The sequence below is a fragment of the Strix aluco genome, chromosome 3, assembly GCF_031877795.1.
Source record: "Strix aluco isolate bStrAlu1 chromosome 3, bStrAlu1.hap1, whole genome shotgun sequence".
NCBI classification, from domain to species: domain Eukaryota; kingdom Metazoa; phylum Chordata; class Aves; order Strigiformes; family Strigidae; genus Strix; species Strix aluco.
Window position 1 is genome coordinate 133,187,514 of NC_133933.1, and position 26,415 is coordinate 133,213,928.

General features: G+C 47.7%; 2 protein-coding genes across 4 annotated transcripts; both read left to right on the forward strand.

Moving 5' to 3' along the window:
• Nucleotides 1-54: 54 nt before the first annotated feature.
• On the forward strand, nucleotides 55-19,497 carry GPN1 (GPN-loop GTPase 1). Of its 3 annotated transcripts, XM_074820489.1 has the most exons (14): nucleotides 134-365; nucleotides 463-556; nucleotides 1,532-1,571; nucleotides 3,139-3,205; nucleotides 3,936-3,973; nucleotides 4,511-4,589; nucleotides 4,691-4,785; nucleotides 7,377-7,422; nucleotides 9,463-9,609; nucleotides 11,368-11,450; nucleotides 14,079-14,118; nucleotides 14,830-14,920; nucleotides 15,411-15,518; nucleotides 17,410-19,497. In XM_074820489.1, exons 1-14 carry the CDS (start codon nucleotides 204-206, stop codon nucleotides 17,499-17,501), a joined length of 1,182 nt encoding a protein of 393 aa, XP_074676590.1. In that variant the 5' UTR covers nucleotides 134-203; the 3' UTR covers nucleotides 17,502-19,497. The 3 variants fall into 3 exon arrangements, with proteins under 3 accessions (XP_074676591.1, XP_074676590.1, XP_074676592.1); XM_074820490.1 differs by lacking the exon at nucleotides 1,532-1,571 and having other exon boundaries at nucleotides 55-365; nucleotides 3,132-3,205; XM_074820491.1 differs by lacking the exons at nucleotides 134-365; nucleotides 1,532-1,571; nucleotides 3,139-3,205.
• Nucleotides 19,498-21,613: 2,116 nt separating this feature from the next.
• On the forward strand, nucleotides 21,614-26,407 carry LOC141921650 (uncharacterized). The gene is made up of 7 exons (XM_074820574.1): nucleotides 21,614-21,636; nucleotides 21,718-21,863; nucleotides 22,514-22,576; nucleotides 23,842-23,909; nucleotides 24,000-24,116; nucleotides 24,662-24,858; nucleotides 25,130-26,407. The coding sequence occupies exons 1-7, from the start codon at nucleotides 21,614-21,616 to the stop codon at nucleotides 25,419-25,421; spliced, it is 906 nt and encodes a 301-aa protein (XP_074676675.1). The 3' UTR covers nucleotides 25,422-26,407.
• The last annotated feature ends 8 nt before the right edge of the window (nucleotides 26,408-26,415 follow it).

Consider the following 26,415-nt stretch of genomic DNA (forward strand, 5'->3'; position numbering starts at 1 on the left):
CGGCCCCGCCCCCCCGCTTCCGGCCGCCCCCGCGCGGCGGCGGCGGGCCCCGGGGCCTGCGGGGGGGTTGTCAGCCAGCCCCGGGCCCCCGCGGCGGCGGCTGCCGGCTGCCCCCGGGCCCCGAGCGGGCCGCCCGGCGCGGGGAGGCCGCGGTGCGCGCTGGGTCGGCGGCAGCAGGGCGACGGCCGGGCCCTGCTCACGTCATGGCGGGGCGCTGTGGGGCCGCGCCCTGCGGCCCGGAAGGACAAGGGAGAGTCGGGAAGATGGCGGCGGCGAGTGAGGAGCTGGCGGCAGCGGCGGCAGCGGCCCCGGTGTGCGTGCTGGTGCTGGGCATGGCCGGCTCCGGGAAAACCACCTTCGTGCAGGTGAGGGGCGGCGGGGGAGCGCTGCGGGGAGATGCCGGTTTCCCCCAGCGCTGCCTCCGTGTCCAGCGGGGCCTGACGCCTCCTCGTGTCCCCTCAGCGCCTGGCGGCCCACCTGCACGGGCAGCGCTGCCCGCCGTACGTGATCAACCTGGACCCCGCCGTGCGCGGCCTGCCCTTCCCCGCCAACATCGGTGAGTGCCGCCGGGCCGGCGGGCGGCGCGCTGGGGGGGTCCGCCGGCAGAAAGCGACTCTGTTTTGCCGTAAAGAAATAAACCCGGTTGTGGTTCACTGCTTTTCATACGTCTCGCGGAAGCCAGGGGATGGGTTACGTGAGGTGTTTGGCTAGGTTGCTTCTATCCTCTTCAAGAGATTCCAAGTCCTAACACAAGAAGGACTATATTTTTTTAAATTAAATTTGGCTCTTTTCTTCTACCAATCTTTAACAACTGAATTTTTAGGACTGAAGGCATTCTTTCATTGCATTCATACATTTTTTGCATCATCTGGTGTGATTTGATGTGTTTGGGTTCCCGTGGGTTTGTTTTCTTTGTCAGCAATGAACACATTAGTAGATTCAATCTGGTTTCCTACATCCAGAACGGTGGTAGCCATGTGTGCTACCAAATAACTTCTTTAAAGCTCTTTAAAAGACATGAATTTTAGAGAAAATACCTTAACAATAAAACAGACATTATGTTTAGTCGTTCCAAAGGGCTTAGCAATCATTAGGTTTCTGAGGGTCCCGTCTATTAAGGTTTCTAAAGTTTGTCAGCCTGCCTTTTCAGAGGGTAAGAAAGGCAGTGTGGATACCAGCGTTGTGTTGTTGATGTCAGATGAATAATCAGGGTATCTGTTCCAGTGCTGGGTCTCTAATAGTACAGCTAGGTTTGTATACGGTGTTAACCAGCTGACAGTAAAAATTAACTGCAGCAGTTACTGTTAAATCCCTAAATTGGTGGTGTTTCACATAGAGTTTCATATGTATCTTGAGAGGGTAGCTAATATTAGATTTTGTTTAATCTGCTTGGGAGATTTTTCATGTTGATGCTAGATTTGAGACAAAAGGAGACTAGCTAGAAAAAGAAGGGCTTTCACCTATCAGCAAATCGAAGAAGGATATTTTAAAAGTGATGTCCTAAGACTATTTATATGTCTTCCTCCTCTAGATATTAGAGACACTGTGAAGTACAAAGAAGTCATGAAACAGTATCCTTTTTTTGTCTGAATAATGATATTTGGATTCTCAGATTTTGTGAACATAGTCTGTCATTGCTGCACAGTGCGATGAAGGGGGCAGGAGTTGTTGGGGATCGCAGTAATGCAGAATGTTACGTGAAGATCAGAAGTTTTTGACTACGTATTTCTTGCATGTGAGGTTAGAAGCGTATGTTCTACAAGATTTGGTACTCTCTAGGTCATTTTTGCCTGGAATAAAAGTGATTCCGCCTAAGAGTACGTTTTTACAAATGATAGGCACTCTGCCCACAATTTTTTTTTTCCTGTTGTTCTTTCAAAGAGCTTCTATATTTCTTTGTGGAAGCCAGCAGCCTTTTCCCCATGTTTTAAAAATTATTTATATTTAAAAATGTATATAAATAATTTATCTATAATTAAAATCACGTACAAATTTTGTTATACACAAATGTGCAAATTCCTATTTGCCTGTAGTAGGTGGAGAAAAGAACTATTTCTACATCATTTGACCACAAACCATTGTTGTCTTTCTGAATCTCAAAGACGTTGGACTGTTGGCTCTTGCTGCACAGTATTTTGGTGACTGTAGTTCAGTAACATTACACTAAAATGACTGCATTTCCAGAGGGGTATGGAGGTCTGTTGTCTCCTAAGTAATAGCTTATGCAAATGGGGATGATATGCAGTGTTTGGGTGACTTGCTAGCGTGACTCACAAATTTAGTATTTTAGACAGGAATAAAGATGGTGGGGGATAGGATTCTTGATTTTGACTGCTGTTTGATTTGGAGTTACCAACAAAACATCGACATATAGGTTTCCATTTGGTATGTAGGTGTATTATTTGCTTTACTGTTGGCCATTACTGGAGTTTAAGCATCTCATTAAATAATGCTTGAGGAGGGTCCCTGGCCTCATGTTTGAGTATGGAGAGTAGTGGCCCTGTGAGGCAGTATGTACTGATGAATCAGTGCTGGTTCTTGTGCAGTTAAAAAACATTAAATATCTTTGTTTCTTTGAACATAATTTGTATACAGATCTTTATGCATAAAAAAGGATTTTGAAATCTTCATCTTTAAGCTGGCACTTCAAGTATCTTTACAGTATTGATTCCCATTATCATTTAAATTCTGCTGAAATGTATTTGTGCAAGAAATCTTTTAATTACCTTTTGAAGTATAAATGCTTAAAATTAAGTGCATTCAGGACATTGTTAAATTCCGAGTTACAGGCCGTGTTGTAAATCTTTTTGGAAAGACAAAGATGGCTTTGATGTATACACGTACGTGTATTTTCTCTTTGTCCGGAATCACCGAATCATGGAATCATCTAGGTTGGAAAAGACCTTGAAGATCATCTAGTCCAACCATAATGATAATGCTTGAATAATGGCAAGGGGAAGCTACAGCATAGCCCCTTTTTCTCTTGTCAGTCACATGTGTTTGGGCAAGAGGGAGACCACTTTGTGTTTGTTACGCTACTGCATCACTTAATTACTTAATTGTGTATTAGGGGTCCTGTCTCTTGCTGCAAGATATTTAACATGCATAATCATCTGCTTTCCTAAATGAAGTGTCTAGATACGGACTGGGCCCAAATGGTGGGATAGTGACCTCTCTCAATCTCTTTGCTACAAGATTTGATCAGGTACGAGGTTGTTCCTATGTGATGCTGTGCTGGGAGACTGTGGGGCTTTTTGTGTATTTGGAGTCTCAGAGAGCACTGCGGTTGGTTAGCCTCCTCATATGTCTTTGGCGTTAGAGCGTTCTCCGTACAGAGCCATGTCCTTTACAAAGCAGCCAAAGTGCATTAGCTTTCATTTGAGAGATTCCAGTTTTTCAGCTTTTTTAAAAGTAAAATTTAAAAGCCACGTGTACAGAATGTTCTTTGGTCTCTGTACATAACTGTTCTGTTGCATGACGTTCGCTATAAAATCTTTCACACGAATGCTGTGATTTTGAAGTAGGGAAGCTCACTTCAGGAAATGAGTTAAGTTTCCCTAGTGTTATTTAGTAATGGACCGCTCTTAAGTCATAATGCTAAATCAGTGCTGGGATGGAACGTAAGCGAGAGATAGAGACAGTGCACAATCTCTTAGTGAAAAGGTGGGCGACAACTGCATTTGTTATTCCATTTCTTTAGCCAGGTACTTGAACACAGACAAAATCAAGATTGTCCTTGACCTATGCAGTGTCTGAGCATTTTCCACCCTTCCTTAGTAGGGCATCTTCACACATTGAAAAACTTAGAGGCTTTAATCTTCAGTTGATACATACATGCAGCTGTGCAAGATAGTGTAGTTTCTGTTATGAAATGATTATGAAAGTTTCCTGTTTTGAGCCTAAATACAAAGTATATTCCTTCTTTTTTCAATCAGGTGATGAAGTTTATTGAAAAAAGACAGAATGCATCCAAGTGAGTAAATTCTACCAAGTTCTACTTTTCTGGGATCAGTGTGGGAAAACCATGTGAAATCTAAAAAGGTTCTCTGCATGTTTTCTAGTTGTTTTTCAGCCTTGGTATAAATTTTATGTGGAAAAGAGCGTGGAATTAGATAAACTAGACTTTCTTCGGATACATCGAAGAAATGTCTGCTGATTCCAGTTCTGCTTTTCTTGTCTTCCATTAGACTGTCATTTTTTCTCATGCACAGTTCAATTAGGCAACAATTAATTCTTCTTCTGAAGAGTTTGCAGAACTGAGTGTCTGTCAGATTGATGCCTTCAACTTTAATAGAGTCTGAACATGATATGTGCTTCTTAGTTACAAAATTCACACAAGAAATTTTCAGGCATGCCCACAAATCTTGTCACTGTTTGGGAGAAGCTTTTCTGATGCGTAACAGAATAATCATGTGATTTGCCGTTATGTGCTTGTGGTAATCTAGTCAGAACAGGACCTTGTGCTTAACTGATTTTCCCTTATTGTTTGTCCGGGGTGACCTCTTACCAGGTATGTTATTATTGACACACCAGGGCAAATTGAGGTGTTCACCTGGTCAGCATCAGGAACCATCATAACTGAGGCCTTGGTAAGTGTTTTCTACGTGATTTGACAGTGAGGCTGTGTGAATGAAGTGACTGTTGACAGCATGTACTTCTAATTAAAATATCTTTTACTTTGTGTTTCTAGGCTTCCTCTTTTCCTTCGGTTGTTGTTTATGTGATGGACACCTCTCGCAGTACTAACCCTATCACCTTTATGTCCAACATGTTGTATGCCTGCAGGTAAGAAAAGCTGAAAATGCAGTGCATCTGCTTTGACTGCTGTGTCTCTTTGATGCTTACTTTGGAGGGGAATCATAGAATGGTTTGGGTTGAAATGGACCTTTAAAGACCACCTAGTCCACCTCCCCTTCCACAGGAACAGACATCTCTCACCAGATCAGGTTGCTCAAAGCCCCGTCCAGCCTGACCTGGAACGCTTCCAATGACGGGGCATCCACAGCTGCTCTGGGCAACCCACTGCAGTGTCTCACCACCCTCATCGTAAAAATTTCTCCCTTATGTCCAATCTAACCCCACCCTCTTTCAGTTTAAAGCCGTTGTCCCTTGTCCTGTCACTACAGACCTTGGTAGAAAGTCTCTCTCTGTCTTATAAGCCCCCTTTAAATACAGAAAGGCCGCAATAAGGTTGTCAAGTCCCGCTCAGACGAGGGGGACAAGTGACTCAGATTCGTAAATCCCCAACGGAGTGGACAGCGGTGAGACAAGTCTCAAAGTCCAGACATTTATTAACTTCCCACAATGTACTAATTGGATACATGATAACTGGCTGAGTATATAACGAGTTGTGGCAAGCAATACAGTGTGCCTTGTGTTGCTTAACGGCAGTGAAGGAAAAGGGGAAAAAGGAAAGGAGGGAGATGGAGGGAGCAGAGGAATAGAGATCACTGCTCTGAGTTCCTGCGTCGACCCCTCCAGTGAGGGTTCTGGGAGGCAGACATCTTCTTCGCTTCACTGCACTCTCTGGGGCCCCCCCCGCTTTGCCCCCCCCCCAATTTATACCCCCTCTCCTTGGGTCCGTCCCCTAGGTCGACCCACACACCTACGTATCCCGTGGATGGGGAGGGGTCAGGTGTTTCATGGGATGATGTAATTAGCATGATCTTGTTAGTCTTCGTTAGCATATCCAGGGTGTTCACTTTAATACACCTTCCGTGGATCACGAAGCAAAGGTCGTTCACCGGACAGATGCCCCTTGAGACTTGACCAGGTACCCCAGAGCAGAACCGTCCTGTCCCCACAGGGCTCCCCCCTCCAGCTGCCTCCTGTGTCACTGGGGCAGCCTCATCAGCTTCGACCTCCCCTCCACCCACCCCGGCACTGGAGTTTCATTCCTTGCGAGTGCTTGAGACATTCCTCAGCTCGGAAGCCTCCACTCCCCCCGCTATCCTTCAGCTCTTGCTCAGGCTGTTGTTCTCAGTCTTTGTTTCTTGCAAGCCTGTTTTTACAAGTCATCCATCTCTCACAAAGGTCTCCCTGAAGCCTTCTCTTCTGCAGGCTGAACAGCCCCACCTCTCTCAGCCTGTCTTCACAGCAGAGGTGTTCCAGACCTCTGATTGTTTCTGTGGCCTCCTCTGGGCCCGCTCTAACAGGTCCATGTCTTTCCCGTACCGTGGGCCAGAGCTGGACCCAGTGCTCCAGGCAGGGTACCACGAGAGCAGAGTAGAGGGGCAGAATCCCCTCCCTCGAACTCCTGGCCAGGCTTCTTCTGAGGCAGCCCAGCATACGGTTGGCTTTCTGGGCTGCAAGTCCAGTTTGATGCCTCATAACCACTTAATCTGCTGTTTTGGTTATTCTCTGTCTTAGTGGTTTTCCCATTGGATAAGCAAAATAATTTAGGTGCTAATGGACATCTGGAGGTCATTGGGCCAAAACTCACACTGAAAGAATTAAATAATCCATGATACCTTAATGTGATGAAGGCGAGTTACATCAACACTGCCTGTTGCTTATAAAATCATTTATCTAAGACGTATCAAGATAGCCTAGTTTAAGATGCTTCTTGTAAACAGATAATATTTTATTCTATTTTTTTAATATTGGTAATACTTTCGGTGATTCTTCAAGATTTGTTTGGAGCTTAGCATAGAATGGAGTTCTTGATTTATTGTATTCCTCCTCGTACATGGATTTATGTGTTTCATGTTAAACCAGGGACTAAATACCTATGTAAAGATCAACATATCTACAGCTGTCATAATTCATGGTAAATGTTGGTAAAAAGTTTTCAAAAAACATACCAATCCTTGTACCAAGGTCAAAAGCTCCATCACTGTGATAGGAGAATGCAAAACGTGTCTTATTACATGCTGCATTTTCTGACATTAGTGTTGAGCAAAAGATGCTAGAATATATACAGTGAAATGAATATCTAAGCTCGTGTTTCAAGGTAGTTTTGCTTTATAGATGTTTTGAGTTACTTGAATTCATTCCTCAGTTCACCAATAATACCTCAGAACCTAAGGTTTGAGTCAAAATAACTATAAAATGTAGAGAGAGTTAAAAACTGGGTTCTGAGAGTCACAGAAAATAGTAATCAAAACCAACTGGGTGTGTAGAAGGAGATTTTATATCTTACAGATATGTGCTTACATCTGGGGGGGGATATTTTGTTCAACTATGCTAATCAGAATCTGGGTGAAAATTACCTTCTAGTTCATGCAGAGGAAAATTACTATCTTTTGAAGTCAAATGTATTCAGTTTTGCACAAGTCTTGTCTGCCTTAAGCTCGATTTGCTTTCCATTCTAGTGAGATTTAAATTAATTTTTAATGGTTTTTTGTGGTTTTTGTTTTGTTTTCCACCCCTGCCAGTATCCTGTACAAGACAAAGCTACCTTTCATTGTTGTCATGAACAAAGTAAGTTAAAGCTATAGTTTCTATGTCCTAGTGGAACATTGTTCTGTTTAGCTTGCTTTGCTGTAGTGTCTTTGTCTTGCTACAATAATAGATTTTCTAGGAGAGAGAGGCTGGGAGGGAGCTGCAGGCTGAAAACTGAATCTAACAGGGGTGTTTAATCTGGTATACACATGCACAAAAAGAATCAGGGATGGGCAGTTACACCCAACCATTCAAGTTAGAGATGATACTAACAATTTGAAAAATGTTTTTCACCTTAACCCTAGGCTGTAGGGAAACTTACCTTTATAACATAAGGGTAAGTTCATTACTGAATGTGTCCCCTGCTTCCTCAGAACAATTGTGTTAATCATTAATTATTTCTACTCAGCAACAGGCTGATGACTCACAGTGGGAGTTGTGTAACACCTGCCTGTTTTGAGGAAGGTGTCCTATACGTTGTAGCAGGCAGAACTTAACAAAAGGTGCTTGGTCCTGATCAGTGACACTAAAAATATGCCAGTATTTGCCAGAAAGCAGATACTTCCGAGCCTAAGGATACACTTCCACTGCTGTGTAAGGTACTTGTAGCCTTAAAGGAATGCTTTTGAGCTTAACAGCTAACCACCTCTTTAAACATAACAATTTCACCTATTAAAAGAATCCCATTAGATTTTTAGTGTGAGTACTCTTCCCTTTCCCCACAGACATCCTTTGTACTCAAGGAGTTGCTCCCCAACATGACAAGCTTTGTGTGTGTGCACACGTCTACCCCATACACTTCCTCTAGAAAACCCATGCTTCGGGAAATTTTACCTCCCTCCAGCTGCATACATCTTCCCAGTCACCCAAACCATGCATGTCTCTGGTATCTGCTTGCTTACTTAGCAAGTTTTTGTACACTGTTTTCTTTCTAGGTCTAGAGAGTAATTTTAAAACAAGCTGTTAAGCTTTTTCAGTAGAAAAAAGGTATGAGGTAGAGAAATTATTCTCTCTTAAAAAAAATATATTTTTTGAAAGACTTAAAGAAATGGGACTTCATCAGTATATGTAAGGAAAGGTAGGCCCAAGGCGTAGGATTCATAACTTTAAACTTTGTTTTGATCGGATATTTAGCCTTTGGTAAAAAGTAAAATCAAGAGCATTTGAAGAATTTTTGACAAGCATTTTAAAATTGACTTTATAAGAATGGAAGAATCCCAAGGAACCGATATGTGTGCTGTGACAAACACATAGATTTAAGGAATGTTAAGATTTGCAGAGGAAAAAAATAATGTAATTCATGGAGTTGATTTGATTTTATTTATAGAATTTAATCAAGCTAACTCTAAATAGACAGGTTTGACCCTTGGTGGATTCAGGGTCTTAAATCTCTTGAGTAATGCTAGGCAGTACTTTACCTATTTTCCTCCTTCCCATTGGTGCTGGGAAATTAAATACATCAGAGTTTTAGACACCTGTATATTGTGATAATAGTGGATATACATGTGGTAAGAGATGTTTATAAAACTCTTTAACAGACTGCTTGCGTGCTAATCCATGTAAAATTATGGAACCATCTCATCTGTTTGTGTTCATCATCTTGCACTGAGTTCAGATTGTAACTTCAGGTCAGAGCACAGCTCGTTTTTTATAAAGATCCTGTAGGCTGTTGCCTATGGCGCCCTCACCCCCCTGACCCCCAGGCCAATCAAGGAAGGATGGGATCTTCAGTGAGGACTGTTCTTGTCTGGCCTCAATCACACAAGCCAATATTTACAACTTAAACTTTCTTGTACAGTATGCAATTTTTAGATGCCCATTTCTGGTAAACCTTAGAAGCCTTTAGACTTGCAATTGTTTCCTTAAACATGCTTTCTTAAAACAGGGATAGTGGTTGTTTGTCTTCTGTTCCTGTATTCAAGTAGTTGGTTTGATAAAAACAGAGCTTGGAAAACTTCAGACCAGGGCTGAATATTTTGAAAGTAAGTTTAAAATGGAAATTTTTTATTTGTCCACTTAACAGCCTAAGGCTAAGAATTCATCATTATTACTTCTGAAAGTTTTCTCTTTTCCTTCCAGACTGACATAATTGACCACAGTTTTGCAGTAGAATGGATGCAGGACTTTGAGACTTTCCAGGATGCCCTGAATCAAGAGACATCCTATGTCAGTAACCTGACTCGTTCTATGAGTCTAGTGTTGGATGAGTTTTACAGTTCACTGAAGGTAAGAATCTTCCTTTTTTTACTACCTCTCATAAAGCCTTGAGAAGAGAAAGCTCAAGGAGGATATTATTGATGTATATAAATACCTGCTTTGCACTACCCTTTTGAACTGCAGTCTGTTGATCAGCCTTGCATTGGGGTTGAGAATTTGCTGGTTTGAACATAAAGTAACTAGTTGCTTGTCATAGTGATTGGCAGCCCGAATCATTTAATACTAAGTTGTGATTAATCATCAGAAGAAAGCGAAGATAGGCTGGTAAGAGGTAATGTTCTGTGTTGCAGTGTCTCCCATCTGAGAGAATTCTTCTTGTTCTGAAAGTGCCAAGTACACTTGGGCAATTTACTATGTAGGAAGAAGGGAAAGAATCTCAAAACCAAACAAAGATCCTGTATGTTTGCTGACACAAGAAAAAGTGGGTTTTTTCCACTTACCAGGTTTTGAGAGGACAAATCCATTCGCTTTCTCTGACAGCACTATACACTGGAGGATGTTAATGATCCCATGGTGCGTGCTAAAAGAGTTCAGCTAAATGTGTTTTTCATCAGCTTTTACTTAAGAAGCAGCAAGCTATTGGCTTTTTGCCTATTACAAGAGAGGCATGAAAATAAATTATTCCATTACTATAGTGATAATTTAGCCAAAACACAATAAGTGCCCTATGTGGAACAATACACAGTATTTCAAAACAGGACTAAAGTACTTCCTAGTCCTTATTTGCTAATCAACTGTTTGTACGCATGTCAAACCTATTAGAAGAGTAGATTGGGAAGCAGGACATGTGCAGAGGGTACTTAAGTGCAATGAAAGTATAAATATTAGTGTATATTGGCACAGTGCCTAGGCTAATGCTTAAAATCCTTTGGAATGCTTGATTGTCTGCATATTTACTGTACTATTGATAAAATCCAAGGCTGTGTTGGAAAAAGTCTTATGTTTGAAAGTGAGTAGTTAAGACTGTCTTGCTGATGAAAAAGAGGAAGAATTTTCATTAGAGGATGTAAGATTCTTAAGGGTCAACAAGTACTGGCTAGTAATAGTCTTAATTAAAGATATTTTTAGATAATTGATTTAATAAAAGCAGAACAAAGAGCCAGAATTGTAATGATAGACAAGTTCCCATTGGAAAGCAGATGTGCATTTTGAATGTATTGCCATAGTAACTGATTTAGTTCTCTGTCTCTTGCTGTTCTGGGGGTTGGATTGGGTACCTTTTAAAATGTGCTTCAGCTAAATACAAAGTGTTACAACTTCAGAGGCAAAAGGTCAGTTCCTGTGGGCTGCTTTGTTCTTTAGTTCTAGTACACTGATATTGCAGCAGTCATACCAACCGCTTGCAGTACTAGGTTCAGAATGAGAACCTGGATTATTAACAATAACCAAGTGAACAGAAGAAAGGCATGACCTTTCTTTTGAATTGCCCTATCTTGTTCATTATGTTTAGGCATTGTATTGTCTTAAGTATGTTTGTTGTGGGGTATTGAGATTGGAGGTACAAGGATGGGTGAAGAGTCAGGTTTTCTTTTTTTTAACTGTTGCTACCCGCCCCATGGTAAAATTTGTCTCTTATGTCACTGTAACGAGTAAATGGGTATCATTAGTCCCCTGGTTTTTTTGGTTTAGGTTTTTGTTTGTTTGTTGGTTTGGTTTTTTGGGTTTTTTTAAGATACTGCTTAGTCTTTTCAGCTCTGATCATCCATCAGTTACCTAAAAACTTGGTTTGGTTACTCTTCAGTTCTGGTATATGGTTTTCTTTTCCAGGTGGTTGGTGTTTCTGCTGTGCTTGGCACAGGACTGGATGACTTCTTTGTTCAGCTTTCTAAAGCTGTAGATGAGTATGAGAGGTAAGGTGGTAACCATTGGTCCCTGACTCAGTGAATATTTGCTGAAGTTACTGATTCATGAGCCCACTCCTTTGATTTGAAGGACTATTCACTTTTCACAGCCAAGGTAGTCTAGGGTTTCTAATAAACTTAAGTACAAGAGTCAGCATAAAAAGCAGCAGTCAAAAGGAACTATTCAGTGGTGAATTTTTGTGCTAACTATTCAGTCAAAAAAGTAAAAGCTGTCTGTGCCAGCAAATCTCTGAAGTAATTTTTTTCCTCTGATTCTGTACAGTGATCAGGATTTGAATTATCCTCAGGAAGTTAGCGGATCAACTTGACAGACTGAATAGATGAGCAAGTTGAAATTCAATAATTCTTTGAAAATTTGCTCCTTACTGGATTCCTCCCTATGAAATACTGCCAGGCTGCTCTATAGCATTAGAAAGTAAATCCAGTAACTTGGATAACTTGGAAATACATAAACCAGACCATAGATTATTGTTAGAGTAAAATATATCATGCTGGATTGGATAGCTGGAGAGAAGCTGCTACAACTTCATGCTCCTAGGTCTGATTAGTCTGGCCTGGTCATGCATGCAGGTCTGCATACCGCCTAGACTCTGCTTACATGCAGACGTGCATAAATAGACACATTTATTCCTTTATCCCTCTATTTCCCACAGTTGTTACTCCCCAAATCTCCTAAATCCCTCCCTTTTTTCACCTTTGGTTGCTCCCCTAAACATCACATAGTAAATTCTGTGCTTTCCCCAAGTGCTCTTTCCCTGCATCCCATAATGTGTCCCCCACCCCCAGGCAGCCACCCCTCTGTGCCCGCGAGGTGACCCGGAGAGCTCCCGGCGAGCCCTGGTGATGGGTTTAATGCCCAGACCATGGGGCTCATGGTTCTCCTGGGCCAGCTGGGGTAGGTATCCCTTCCTCTGAGCCCTTAATTTGGATTCCCTGCCTGCCACGTGCCCCTGTGTTCCTCTGGGCTTGTTGAGAATGGCTCTGATGGTTTGACAGCTCTCCCGTGATGGGCCTGGGAGTATCTGGGCAGGGTATTATTTGTGCTTCCCCCCTCCAAATGTGTCTCTGTGCTCTTTGGAGGTGCTGAGGAGTTTTACCACGTAACCTAACAATTATTCTGGGATACACTGCCTACATAATGAAACTCTAGTTAAAGGTTTCTTATAAGCCACCAGACCGTGCTTGCAGCCCAGAAAGGTGGTCGTATCCTGGGCTGCATCAGAAGAAGCCTGGCCAGGAGTTCGAGGGAGGGGATTCTGCCCCTCTACTCTGCTCTCGTGGTACCCTGCCTGGAGCACTGGGTCCAGCTCTGGCCCACGGTACGGGAAAGACATGGACCTGTCAGAGCGGGCCCAGAGGAGGCCACAGAAACAATCAGAGGTCTGGAACACCTCTGCTGTGAAGACAGGCTGAGAGAGGTGGGGCTGTTCAGCCTGCAGAAGAGAAGGCTTCAGGGAGACCTTATTGCGGCCTTTCTGTATTTAAAGGGGGCTTATAAGACAGAGAGAGACTTTCTACCAAGGTCTGTAGTGACAGGACAAGGGACAACGGCTTTAAACTGAAAGAGGGTGGGGTTAGATTGGACATAAGGGAGAAATTTTTACGATGAGGGTGGTGAGACACTGCAGTGGGTTGCCCAGAGCAGCTGTGGATGCCCCGTCATTGGAAGCGTTCCAGGTCAGGCTGGACGGGGCTTTGAGCAACCTGATCTGGTGAGAGATGTCCCTTCCTGTGGCAAGGGGAGGTTAGACCAGATGATCTTTGAAAGTCCCTTTCAACCCAGACCGTTCCATGATTCTTAGAAGAGGCTATCCATATCCGCGTTATCCTTGCTTCATTAAAGAAATATTTCAAAGGTCCCATAGTGGTACATTAGTTTGCAAGTCTATGAACAGTTTCTGTATGAGATCCCATTGAGGCACAAGTACTGATGGAGAGAAAGTCATGTCAGTGATTAGAGGAAAGTGATAGATCTGCTGATTAGGTACAGCAGTGAAATGACTATCTCAATCGAGCTGGTTTAATTTCTTATCCAAGAAGATGGTGTGAGAAAAGTTTGCTATTTTAATGAAGTATGTTCACTTATTTTGCATCCATTGGTTTCAGAATTCAAATCTGGGTAAAAAGTACCATTAGTCTTTCTGAGGTGTTCCTCAAACATGAAAGCCTAGAAAAGGCTCCAGGGAGACTTTAGAGCGACCTTCCAGTACTTAAAGGGGCTACAGAAAGGGGGGAGGGACTCTTCATCAGGGGGGTAGGGATAGGACGAGGGGAAATGGTTTTAAACTGAAACAGGGGAGATTTAGATTAGATATTAAGAAGAAATTCTTCCCTGTGGCGGGGGTGAGGCTCTGGCACAGGTTGCCCAGAGAAGCTGTGGCTGCCCCCTCCCTGGAAGGGTTCAAAGCCAGGTTGGACGGGGCTTTGGGCAACCTGGGCTAGTGGAAGGTGTCCCTGCCCGGGGCAGGGGGTGGGACTGGGTGGGCTGTAAGGTCCCTTCCCACCCAAACCGTGCTATGATTTGATGAAAACTTTTTTGGTTAGAAACAAGCCTCCAAGATGATTCTTACTTAATATAAATCATGTATTCAGACTGAATGCACTCTGTCTTTTCAGAGAATATCGTCCAGAATATGAGCGCCTGAGGAAAACACTGGTAAGTACTTTTAATTATTGTATACCTGGACAGTGTATCTTGGGGTCACTTTTATGCACACAATTGCCTCTGTGTTGGGAGGGTCTGATATTTGATTTACTAATCATACTCGTTGTGGAAAAACTCCTATCCTAAAGCTCACCATGTGTTTTCTTCCCTAGATTTGGTGAAGCATATCTTCACAAAAATAAAGATGTTTTGTAAAACAGATGTTGCTCAGTTTTTTAGTGCTTATTATTTGGGCAAATTGTGAGAAAATGATTGGGAAATATTTTTCTATCTTCCATTCAGAAGGATAGAGACTTTTTTAAAAATAACTTTCCAAAGTGGTTTGTTGAGAATATCAGTGTATCTTTCTGCACAGTCAAGTGCACTGTTTTCACTTAGACAGTAATGAAGACTGAATTGCAGTACCAAAATCAGTAGTTCTGCTCACCTTGAGTTCTGGCTGTCCACAGGACAGTTCTCTGCAGGCACAACTTCACTGAGTTTGGCTTCCTGATGCTACTAAAAATGTTCTTGAAGTCCATCGTGCTGGAGGTTGTTTTCCATGATGATCCAAAAGTTCTGTGTAACCTTAGTTGTAATGTAAGACCAGCTTACTGACTTCTGCTTTCTGGCTGTGGGTCAGACTGCTGGTATTGAGTGAGATTGCTCTTCTACTGATGTTTTAAATGTACTCAGAATCCACATGTAACTTTGTACCTACAGGAGAAAGCTCAAAATAAAGAAAAGAGAGAGCAGCTGGAACACTTGTGGAAGGACATGGGCAGCGTGTGTATGCAGGGCAACACGCTTGCAGGTATCTTACTAGGAAGATTGTATTTACAGCAGAAGTTGTCTGAAGAGTCTGCCTTGAGAAGTCATACAGTGCTTTTCTGTCTTCCCAGCAAAAACATGAAAGCAGCTTCAATGTTAGTAAGGAGGAATGGGGCTTTAGTTCCTGTGGGATGGTTCAGACTTGGCTCTTCTGTGTGTCAGTTGGACACAAGCAGAAGAAACCCTGCTGTGGTAGATAAAGCAGTGGACGTACTAGAAGTGAAGTACTAGGAAAGGTGAAACAGTCAAATTAGAATATGAGAAGGCTCTGCTGGTGGTTGAACTGTTGCCTTATGTGAGGTTGAGTATGGTGCTGATGCAGTCTGTCCTGTATCTTTGGAATCCAGGAACAGCTTTCTGTCCCTTTGGAGTAGGAATTAATTGCTATGTTTATAGAAATTGTCAGGGCATGAGCTAACTTACTTGTTTGTTAGCCTGCAGTTTTGTGTATAGCCATTCCTGTTCCCTTCAAGGGTCTGATGATGCTTCTGCAATGAGTCCCTCTGAGCTGATCCTAACACGAGGAACTCTTGATGAAGAAGAAGAGAGGGAGAGTGATACCGATGACATTGACCATGAAGGTAAGGGAATGAGGGATCTGATCTGGTCTAAAAGCTGCCTGTCTAGTCAGGAAAACCCTTGCGTATCTTATTAAGTGGATTGACTCTAATGAGAGCCTAGGAGACAAGCAAACATTCAGTCACCTAAATACAGGTGTCTGAATCCGAAGCAGAAGCCCAGCTGCAATCCTTAGTCCAGTGATACCACTCTCTAACCTTTGTGAAAGTTCAACTGTAAATTTTATATTCCAGTAATTATTTTTAATAGGTGTATAACATGCATAAACTAGACAACTTACTATGCTCGGAGCATGCAGTGACCTCAGAACCTGATTAACACACCGCTGTGAGACACTTGTAAAAACAGGTCCTGAAAGAAACAGGCCTGCGAGAAACAAAGACTGAGAACAACAGCCTGAGCAAGAGATGAAGGATAGCGGGGGGAGTGGAGGCTTCCGAGCTGAGGAATGTCTCAAGCACTCGCAAGGAATGAAACTCCAGTGCCGGGGTGGGTGGTGGGGAGGTCGAAGCTGATGAGGCTGCCGCAGTGACACAGGAGGCAGCTGGAGGGGGGAGCCCTGTGGGGACAGGACGGTTCTGCTCTGGGGTACCTGGTCAAGTCTCAAGGGGCATCTGTCCGGTGAACGACCTTTGCTTCGTGATCCACGGAAGGTGTATTAAAGTGAACACCCTGGATATGCTAACGAAGACTAACAAGATCATGCTAATTACATCATCCCATGAAACACCTGACCCCTCCCCATCCACAGGATACGTAGGTGTGTGGGTCGACCTAGGGGACGGACCCAAGGAGAGGGGGTATAAATTGAGGGGGGGCAAGGAGAGGGGGGGTCGGAGAGTGAAGTGAAGAAGGCAGATGCCTCCTGGAACCCTCGCTGGCGGGATGGAGGAGCCCAGAGCAGTGATCTCTATTCCTCTGCTCCCTCCATCTCCCTCCTTTCCTTTTTCCCCTTTTCCTTCACTGCCGTTAAGCAACACAAGGCACACTGTATTGCTTGCCACAACTCGTTATATACTCAGCCAGTTATCATGTATCCAATTAGTACATTGTGGGAAGTTAATAAATGTCTGGACTTTGAGGCTTGTCTCACCGCTGTCCACTCCGTTGGGGATTTACAAATCTGAGTCACTTGTCCCCCTCGTCTGAGCGGGACGTGACAACAGTGTGTTTCATCATCTTTTTGGCCTTACGGTTTCTGTCCCTGGCTCTCTTCTTTTCCTGTGTCTTGGAGCAATCTTCTAAGTTCTCACAGTGCGTGATTTTTATTTTTTTTTTTTTCTCTTATATAGCTCACAGACCTAATCTTCAGTCTTTCCCTGTTCCACTGATTTTTAGGATCACTTATTTCTTTTGCCTTGTAATGAGGTGGAAGATCAAACAGAATTTATGTGTTGCTCTGACTCGCTTGACTCTAGCTTTCTGTCCTGGTTTTGGCCAGGATAGAGTTAACTTTCCTTGGGCTGAGAGGGAGCACAGCTGGAGGGCCTGCCGGATCTGTCACTGGAGTATTCCACATCATGTGACGTCATGCTCAGTATCTAAAGGAGACGTGCTCTCTCGTTTCCATTTTCCTGGTCAGCGTGGTGGAATGTCTGGTGCGGTCGGGATCGTTGCTGGGGGTGGGCGGTGTACCTGCTGTGTAACTGCATTGTATATTACCCGTTCAGACTTACTATTGTTACTGTTGTTTTGTTACTAATTTTTTTTTTTTTCAACCTACAAATTTCTTTTTTTTGGCCCTCCCCTATTTCACGGGGCAGGGTGGGGTGTGGAGTAAATGACTGGCCATGTGCTGATTGGCTACTGGCCGAGTTCAAACCATGACACTTTCTTTAGTAACACAAGTAGAACAAGTGAAATAGTGCTGTAACTGTGGATTTGTTTCCCCAGTTACTGAGGAGAGTCATGAAGAACCAGCCTTCAGAAACTTTATGCAAGAGACGCGGGTGAAATACCAGAGAAGCAGCAACCCAAATGAATGAGACCTTCAGAAATAGAGGATTTGGCATCCCTTGTAACGGAGTTAAAAGTAAAGGAACAGCATAAAGAATCTTGCATGGAACTGTACGTGAAGTCTTCTATCTGTGAACAGCTTCCTCTGATATAAAATCTTCCTTCCTGCAGTAACTGTTGGTCATGCGAGTTGAAGGTCTTGTATCCAACTGACTGCACATTTGGCCATCTGCCATGGTGACTTCCTGGAGCTGAAGGAACCAGATGGCACTACTTTCGCTCCAGATTCTTCAGGTGTGCCTGTTGAGAGCTTGGATTTTGAGCTCTGAGAGCATGAGCATCTAGAGTACTTAGTGGTCTCCAAAAGTGGCTTCTGTTCACCTTGTGCAGGCAGGTGTCTGCTGCAGCCAGGACACAATTGAAATCTCTGCTGCATGAAACTTCACCAATCTAGTGTTTGATGTTTTGGTTTTAATTAAATATATTTTATGTACTAACAAATGTGTGATGGTTCGTAGCAGGAAATTTCATTTCACCTTTCTAACGTGAGACTTTTTTTTCTATGCTTACAGCCCACCTCGATGGATGCACAGCAAGTGCATCTTAATTACATTCCACAGACACAATACAGCTGCCTCCTGGGAACATCTTGAGTAAAGAAAGTTCCTGGGAGGGAAAGTGATAAAAAGAATCTGGCTTGATTCGGCTGAGAACTGCAGTGTGCATGGCAGTGTACTGGCTGTGTAGCTGTAGGTAACGTAGAACAAAGGCCTTTCTGTGGCTGAGCGCTCACAGGAAGGTAGACAAGGACACAGAGACCCGACGAGACTTTCCCGGCGGCACCACCGGGCATGGCCGGTGCCACCTCCGGGGCGAAGGGCCAGGGGGCAGAGCCGGTACTGGCCATGCCTGGGTGCAGCGTGGCGGCAGCTGAGGGATCAAGCCCCTTCGGTGGGACGGGGGTGTCTGTCAGCAGTTCAGCAGCGTCTCTCTTGGGCAGTGCAGCTGGCCAGACGTCCCTGCTAATTATGGAACACACCAAACCCCCCCCCCCTCGTCAAGTTGTCCGTGTGTATTTTGGAGATAGACAGTCTAATGGTATCAGCTCACAGCTGGGCGAGTTCAGGGAATGCAAAAGGAAAATCAAATACTTGCACATCTAATAAAAACACTTCTATAAGCATATGCCCACTTTTACACTAAAGAATGAAGGACTGAGCTTTATTTTCTGTTTTACTCTTTAAAGTTTTACACTTCACTTCTGATTTTATTGACCCAGCAAGCAGGATGTGCAGCAGCAGCAGCGCAAGGGCTGCGGCTGTCGCGGCGGATCCGTCAGCTGTAGGTTGTGATAACGGTACGACCTCGTCCTGCAGCCTCGCAGGGTTCCCTCCCTGCAGCCCTGCTGTAAGGACGGGATGAGACATTCCGACGCCAGCAAGAGCGTTTGTTTTTATGGGCAGAATGTGCTCGGGATCGTATCGATCGGCCTTGCTGGTGATTTGAGGAGTTGAAATTGCTCTGGCCTTGCCAGGGTGTGTTGTATGTGGAGCTGACCTGTTCACGCAGAGTCCTCCCCGAGCTCCACTGCTATCCTGTCCCTTGTTCTGACGGAACTTTCTTCTGTGTTAGTTTTTCAAGATGCTGGAATAGGATTTGGGGTTTTTGTTTTTCAGGTGTGTTGTTGTCAGCATCTTCTGATGCTCGACGGGTTCCCCCCGGGCCAGGTTTCTCTGGCAGCCGCTAACCCCCTGACCACGGGGCCAGCCCTGTGTCGCTGCCACGGCACAAATATACCCCAAGCACCCTGATTCAGGGTCTGAAACGGGAGGGAAAAAAACCAGGGTTTTTTTGGAAAAAAAACTTCAATTTGGGGCTCCTGGGAAAGCCAAACCTGCCTGGAGTGGTGCAGCTGGAAAGCAGAAAACCCACCATTTTCATGCACAAAACCAAAAATCACCAATTTTGATGTTGTGGAGAAGTGCTGAAAAAAAATAAAATTGAATATTTTGGAAAAGCAAAAAACCCGATTTTTGTATTGCAGAAAAGCAAATAAAAACCCCAGACCCAATTTGGGGAAAATCTGGGGTGAGACGGTGGCTGTTTGAGGGGCATTGCTGGGGGTTCTCTGGTGTGGATTATCCGGTGAGGGTCAGTTCTCCAGAGTGGATCATCTGTTGGGGTTGTCCCAGGTGAGTGATCTGCTGCAGGTTATCCCGGGTGGACTCCCTGGTGCGGGTCATCCCCACCCGTGTCCCCCCACGCGCGTTTCTACCCACACACAGACCCCGCTGCCGTGTCTGCCCCAGGTTCCCCCCCCCCCCCCACCCCGCGTGAGGTTTTTTCCCCCCACAAAAGGTGGGTGTGTGGTGGTTTTTTCTTTTATTAAACTATTTGTATCTCAACCCATGAGTTTTCTCACGTTCCCCTTCCCGTTCTTTCCCCGTCCCGCTGGTGGGGGGTGTGAGTGAGCGGTTGTGTGGTGCTCAGTGTCCAGCTGGGCTCAAACCATGACATGAGGTGAGTTGCCAGCCCTGCCCGGCTGATGCTTTAGTCTCTCCTTGTTACTGCCACCATCCCGATGGGCCGTCCTCGTTCTTCACTGCTGCTTTCTAGTGCCTGTTGCTCTGTAAGCAGCAGTGCTCACGCTGTGCCCGCAGACCCGTCTGCCGACCTCTGGGACGTAACTCTGCCAAAGAGAAAGAGCTAAACGGCCCCGGCACAACCTGCAGCCGTTCTGCCTCTGAAGGGACCCGCCGGCCCTTCTCCTGCCCCTTCCTCTGCCCAGCTGGGCTGGGAAAGTACGGTTGTTGCAGAAGCTGCTACACACCCTGGGGTTCCTTCTTAGGTTCCTTCTGTCGGCTTTGCCCTGTGTCTGGGCTGCCGAGGCCATCAACTGCGCGTGGGACACAGGCAGTCTGGAGAACTTTAGCCCAAGTCCTTCCTCTCCCCTTTGGGCAGCAGCGGTTCTGCCGCTGCTACAGGCAGCCGCTTTCTCGGGGGCGAGGGGCTGGTACGCCAACAGGCCGCTGCCCGCTCCAGTCAGAGGAAGAGGCTGTTCTCCGGGCACCGGGCGCAGGGCAAGCGGAGGGACGTTCTGCGCTGCCGATGGCTCTTCCCGAGGGAGCTGTGCTCTGGTTTTAGCAGAAAAAGGTGTCGGTCCCAGGCAGCCGCGTATGGCTGTGCACAGCTATTTGGCCGGTGTCTTGCTTGTTCGAGTAAAGGCATATTTCTTGCCTTGCAGTCCTGCTGACAGGTCAGACGTCCGAGTTACAAAAGCCTTTTGCCATCAAAGCAAGATGACCGCTCGATTTCCACCAGCACTGTATGTCAGCTGTGTTGCTAGCTGAAAACGGCTGGCAGGCCAGGAGATAGCTAGAGGGGTCTCAATTAAAGAAAGCGAGGGTTGAAGTGCGTGTTTTAAGGAGGTGAATCAGGCAGCCGAAGGCACTGAGCTGCTCGCCTGACCCAGTGGCAGAAGAGCCCCTCCAGCCGACCAAGTATTGCGTGTTGCAGGCAGCAAAGTGCTCGCTGGCGGGAGCGGCAAGGAGCACGGGGCTCCGCGGCTGCCCGGAGCAAAGACGGACCCTCCCGGGCTCTGCGGTCCCCTGCTGAGGACATCTCCCAGCCCAACGGGCCTCTCTGCTTTCCCTGCCGCCCGGCTCGCTGCGCGCTGGAGGGCAGGCTGGGGAGGAACTTTGTGCGGCGTCTCTTCTCGAAGGGACAGGCCCTGCCCAGGGAGCTTCGTGTGGATGCCGGGGGAGGAGAGCAGAGCACCGGTAGCCCAGAGGTGAGGAAAGGTGCAAACAGCCCCGCAGAGCCCGCGGGTCCCCAGGGTGTCATCGCTGCTGTGCAGCTCCGCCGCTGGCACCGGCTCTGCTCGGCCGTGCTGTTTGCTGTGAGTGCAGCCGCCCCCCTGGCACAAAGCAGCTTTCCGTCTGTGCCCTGCTGCCTTCAGCACCCGCTGTGCTGCCGCCGGGGTGAAAACTCTCTCTGCAGTGTCTGCTGCCGGCGCTGCCGGGGCCGGGGAACGCGAGCCCTGTCCGCCCGGGGAGCAGTTGCCGCGTTGGGATGGTAGAAGGGGGCTGCTGCGGGCGTCATTTCTGCTGCCGGGAACTGCTCCGAGGGGCGGGATGGGGCGATGGCGCCGCCCGGCGGGCAAATGTCGGTACTGCAGCGCGGGGCCGGGCTGGCGGAGCGGCGCGGCTGTTTGCCGTGTTCTGTGCTGCCACCCTGTGGTTAAAGACGGGTACTGCAGCCCGGGGTCATGCTCGGGAAGTGCCGCCCTCCCTCCGTGCGCGCTGTCGGTGGGTGCTCGGAGCGCAAAGCGCGGAACGGCAGCGCCGGTGCCGCCCGTGAACAAGTGCCGAGGGCGATCTACGGCAATAACGGTCAGTGCTGCTGCCTCTTGCCCTCTTCCAGAGGCTGCACTGAGGATACGCTGCCTGGCATTAATCCCGGCGCTGCTCGCTAGAGTTACCGCGGGGAGGGGGGGAGCGTGGGCCGGGCTGGAGGAGCCCCAGGGGCGGGCAGTGAGGCTGCGGGCAGCGGCCCTTCCCCGTCCGGGGCGGTGCTGGAGGAGGAGCCGGTGCGAGCCGCGGGAGCAGCAGAGAGAAGGTGAGCGGGGCCGCGCGGTCGGTCGCCAGGCGGCTGCCGGGTAAAGCCGCGACGGGGGGGCCGCGCGGTGCGGCGGAACCGGCGGCAGAAGCCGCTCCGGGTCGGGGCCGGGCGGCGGCGGCGCTTCCCGGGGCCGCGCGGGGCCGGGCTTCCGGGTGCGTGGGCGACGGGCGGGCGCTGTAGTCACGTGAGCGGGGCTTCCGGTCGGCCCTGTTGGCTCCCCGGGGCACGCCGGGAGCTGTAGTTTTTGCGCACTCGGCTGCCCGGCAGCTGCGTCGCTCCCGGCCGCGCGCGGCACGGCACAGTCCTCGCTACCGGCGCGGCCCCGCGGCGCAGCGCGAGGGGCGGTTTTGTGGCGGGTTCGTGCGGTTTCCCGCGGGCTGCCCGCGGCTCCCCCAGGACCGGTGTGCCCGTGCCCCGGCAGTGCGCATGCGCGGTGGCTGCTCCCGGAAGTGCCGCAATCCCCAAGCGCTTCCCAAAGCTGCCCGTGCGTCTCTGGGAGTGCAGGGCTGTGGAGTGGCTGCATTCTCCCCCCCCACCACCCCCCCCCCACCCCTCGGCATCGCCCGTGGGGACTGCGGAGGGGGTCAGAGAGCAGACGGGGTGAGCTGTGCCGTGGGCCAGAAATGGAGGCAACGTTTTGCCTTCCTGGGACTTGAGAACAGACGCGTGTGGCTGATTGAGGGGCTCTGAAACAGATGGAGTTGTGTGGCTTTGGGCTCAGAAACAGAGGTCAAGTCGTGCATTTTTTGGACTTGAGAAGAGGCTCAGCAGGCAGGTTTTTGGGCTCATAAAGAGACACTAAGGCAGCTGGTTTGGGGGCCAAAAGCAGAATGCAGTTTGGCTGGTTTTGCAGGCAGGTGAGAGGTGGAGGGGTGTGGGAGGGCCCTGGGGGCTGCGGGGGAAAGGAGGGGGTGGGTGTCGGGGTGGCATGGGACCCCGAAGCTTGGGAGGCCGGCGTGCACCAGGCCAAACTCCACGTCTGCGGTGACTGGCAGCTCTCTGTCTTGCAGGTGATGGAGAGGAACCTGGTGAATGCGGGAGCATCCCAGTGAGATGATGTGCTCCTGATGAGGATGGATTCTGGAGCGTGCTCTCTGAAAGGTAAGTCAAGGGGCAAAAGCCGTGGGTAGGGTGGGGCCAGCAGAGGCTCTACCATTCAGGGCTGTGGAGAGGGCTATTTAGGCTTCCTTAAGTCTGTGGGAAGAGAGCAGGGTCTGTCCCACAGGACGTGCATGTTCTGGCCTGTGTCAGTGTCCTTGTGTCATTTGTGGTGTCTGTGTTCTGTCTTGTATGCGGTGCCTTCCCCCCGTCTCTGTGGTGCCCCGTGGGCTCTCTGCACGGGACACGCACCTTGGTAGGTGTCCATGGGGTCTGTGATGCCTTGCTGCGCGGTGGGACGTGGAAGGTGGGGCTCCGGCCACGTGCGATCTACAGCAATAATGGTCAGTGCTGTTTCTTTCCCTCTTCCAGAGGCCGTGCTGAGGCTGCGCTTGTCTGTTCCTGCCCTGGGGTGCTGTTGACTGCGCCCACCTCGGGCTTGTGTGGGGTGTCTCTGCCCGGCCTTGTGCTTCTCACGGCACGGGGGCAAAAAGGGACAGGCGGAGCCCTTCCCGGCTGTGGACAGCGGACAGGAGCTGCCGCGGCTGAAGCTGGAGAGACCAGAGAAAGCGGAAGAAAGAGAAAATCAAGACCATCTGTGCAGCACCCGCCTCCCAGTGCAGGAAGAGAGAGCCTGCCTCTCTGCGTGAGGAAGGAGCCCTCTTCACAGTCAGACCGCCAGCGTGCACCCAGGGTCTGCGTGCGTCACCCCAAGCGCGGTACGGCCGCGTAGTGCACGAGCAAGCGAGGCTGCGTGTGTCGGAAGCCTGGTCTTGTAAGAGGTGAGAGACACCCGCGTATTCTTTTAGGGTGAGGACAGCCAGGCGACTGGAGTTTCAGAAGAAGAAGAGGGGCAGGAGGAAGGAAGGAGAAAGAAGCATCTGACCCGTCAAATTCTCCCGGCAGTGCCGAGAACGAGAGCTGCGGTGAGTCCTGGGCCTTCAGGGCCCTGTCACACGTCTTGTGCATCCCGGTCCTTTCCTGCCCGTCACCTGGACCTCTTTTTTCCATGCTGCTGTTATTTCTGCCGCCCCCGCCCCTTTCCTAGACCTCTCCTCTTCTTTATTCTTCTGTCCTGCTCCCCCTTCCTTTCTCACTTTCTCTCTCTTGTCCTACTGCTCCCTTTTCTCATTTCTCTCTGTGCTTTTGTCCTGCCTCTCCCTCCTTTTTTTCATCTTCCATCTCTGCGCTTAGTGTCGTCGCTTTTTAAATTTTCATTCTACGTCTTTTAGTTTGCTGTCGCTATTTCGTGTTTCCTTAGCGCTGCCGCTTTTTAAATTTTCTTTTCTGTGCCTCTGTTCTAGTTCAGTATCCCTGTGTGATCATTTTTTCCTTTATTTCACCAATGCCTGTTGCTTTTAAAATGTTCTTTTTCCCTTCAGTGTCTTTTTAGTGAGTTTTTCTCTTTCCTTAATGCCCTCTCTGTCTTTTTAAATCGTCCCCTCTTTTGTTCGCTGTGGCTACTTTTTAGTTCCAGGGCGTGGTTGGACCAGATGACCTGCAAGAGTTCCCTTCCCACCTCAAACCGTTGTGCAGTTCTGGAGTCACAGCTGTCACATCCAGGGCGGTGAGCTACCACAGGCGTGAGAAAGTTGCCCCAGGCTTCAAGGCCATCCCGAGCGCCTGCTGCTTTACTCCGGCCGCAGCGCTCCTGAAGAAGAGGAGAAGGTAATTTTGCAGTGGTCAGGGCTTTTAGGGCTCAGTGGTCGTGCTCAGTGGGTTGCGTGGTTGGGTGGTTTGAAGGGACAGTCCGAGAGGGCATCTGAAATGCCCTTGCAGGGTGGAGGGAGGCAGGAAAGCGGGGGGGGGGGGGGTTTAGAGCTGGCAAGGGACTGCCCCGGGCTGGGGGGTGGTGTGCCCGTGGGTGCCAGTACCTCAGCTGCTGTGTCGGCATTGCGGGAGCCGTGGGGGTCGTGGACTTTACTCTGCCTCCCCCCAGAAAGCTCTGGCTGACGAAGTTATGCCACAACAGAGACTGCAGCCGTCAGCACCACGGGATGCTGATAATGACCAGCACAGGCCTCGCTGTACTGTCGTTTTCCCTGCTGCTTGCAGTGGATCTGCAGTGGCCTTTGATTCGCAGAAGAAGACTCTACAAATGGAGTTATAAAGCAGGTATGTTTTACTCCGGCCGGGGTGCAAGGGGATTTCTCCACAAACCTTGCACACCACCAGCACATTTTACCAAAACGTTACAGAGTGTGGATACACTTATTCACTGGATTACATAACACAAACATACATATGCATGAGTAAGGCTGGGTTAGTTCTAGAGGCTGGTGTCAGCAGTTTATGTTATCTTTGCACCTGCGCATTGCCTCCTGGGGGGCGTCTTCGGGGTCTTTGGAGGAAGGCTCGTAGTCTTTCTCACCTTGTTTTTTCCCCGGAGCATGCGCAGATTCTCTTAGCCAATTTCTTGAACAACAAAAGTGTTTTTCAGCCGGTTTACTCATGCTATCTTATTTAAGGGAAGCAATGAAACTTCTACCATCTGTATATGTCTATCTTTACTCATTACCGAGGCCCAACTAGTTAGAGCACACCTGTTCCCTCGAGGACAAAAACATGATATTTTGCTGAACACTGCAGTTCTTGGTAGATTTTCACAGTAAACTGCTTTGTTTTGATGAACACGGCAGTCCTTGGTAAAATTCCACAGAACAGTCTGGGCAAGCAGGATCCTTAGCAATATTAAAAAATACTATAAGTAGTACTATAACTTGCTAGAAGTAAGTAAATAAGTTGCTAAGCAGCTTTCTATTGCAGATTTAGAAAAACGACAGATTACTTCCAGAACGAACTCGCCCCCCCCCCCCCCCCCCCCCCCCCAATTTTCCTGTTTGGCCAGTCAGTAAACCAGAGGGGGAGGTGGCGTTGAACAGGCCATTATGGGCATTTAAGTGCTTAAATAGAGCCCCATTGTCAGCGGCAGACCCCAACAATGCAGCCTTAACGACTAGGCTGCAAGTCCCTGCACGTCCTTGGCTGGCAGTGCTACATGTCAAAGACATGGTTTTTCCCTTAGGGGAAGAAGGCAAAACAAAAATTTGCATTTACATGGCGGGTAGCCAGCATACCTTTACCAGACTCCCAGAGGGGGGTAGAAACAATCAGAAATGCCCCAATCTAGAAAAAAAATTACAACAGCTTTGTAATGGGTACTTTAGGATATTGGAGAAAACAGGTACCTGGATTCTCCATTGCCTGTCCACTGTATTCGCTTTA

Bases quoted from the DNA above. Each gene is read 5' to 3' on its own strand.
- GPN1 (XM_074820489.1), top strand. From the start codon at position 204: ATGGCGGGGCGCTGTGGGGCCGCGCCCTGCGGCCCGGAAGGACAAGGG. The intron at 1,572-3,138 runs GTATCCTTTTTT...TGAAGTGTCTAG, and splicing joins TACAAAGAAGTCATGAAACA to ATACGGACTGGGCCCAAATG. The intron at 9,610-11,367 runs GTAAGAATCTTC...TTTCTTTTCCAG, and splicing joins AGTTTTACAGTTCACTGAAG to GTGGTTGGTGTTTCTGCTGT.
- LOC141921650 (XM_074820574.1), top strand. From the start codon at position 21,614: ATGGCGCCGCCCGGCGGGCAAAT. The intron at 21,637-21,717 runs GTCGGTACTGCA...CTGTGGTTAAAG, and splicing joins GCGCCGCCCGGCGGGCAAAT to ACGGGTACTGCAGCCCGGGG. The intron at 24,117-24,661 runs GTGAGTCCTGGG...GCTACTTTTTAG, and splicing joins TGCCGAGAACGAGAGCTGCG to TTCCAGGGCGTGGTTGGACC.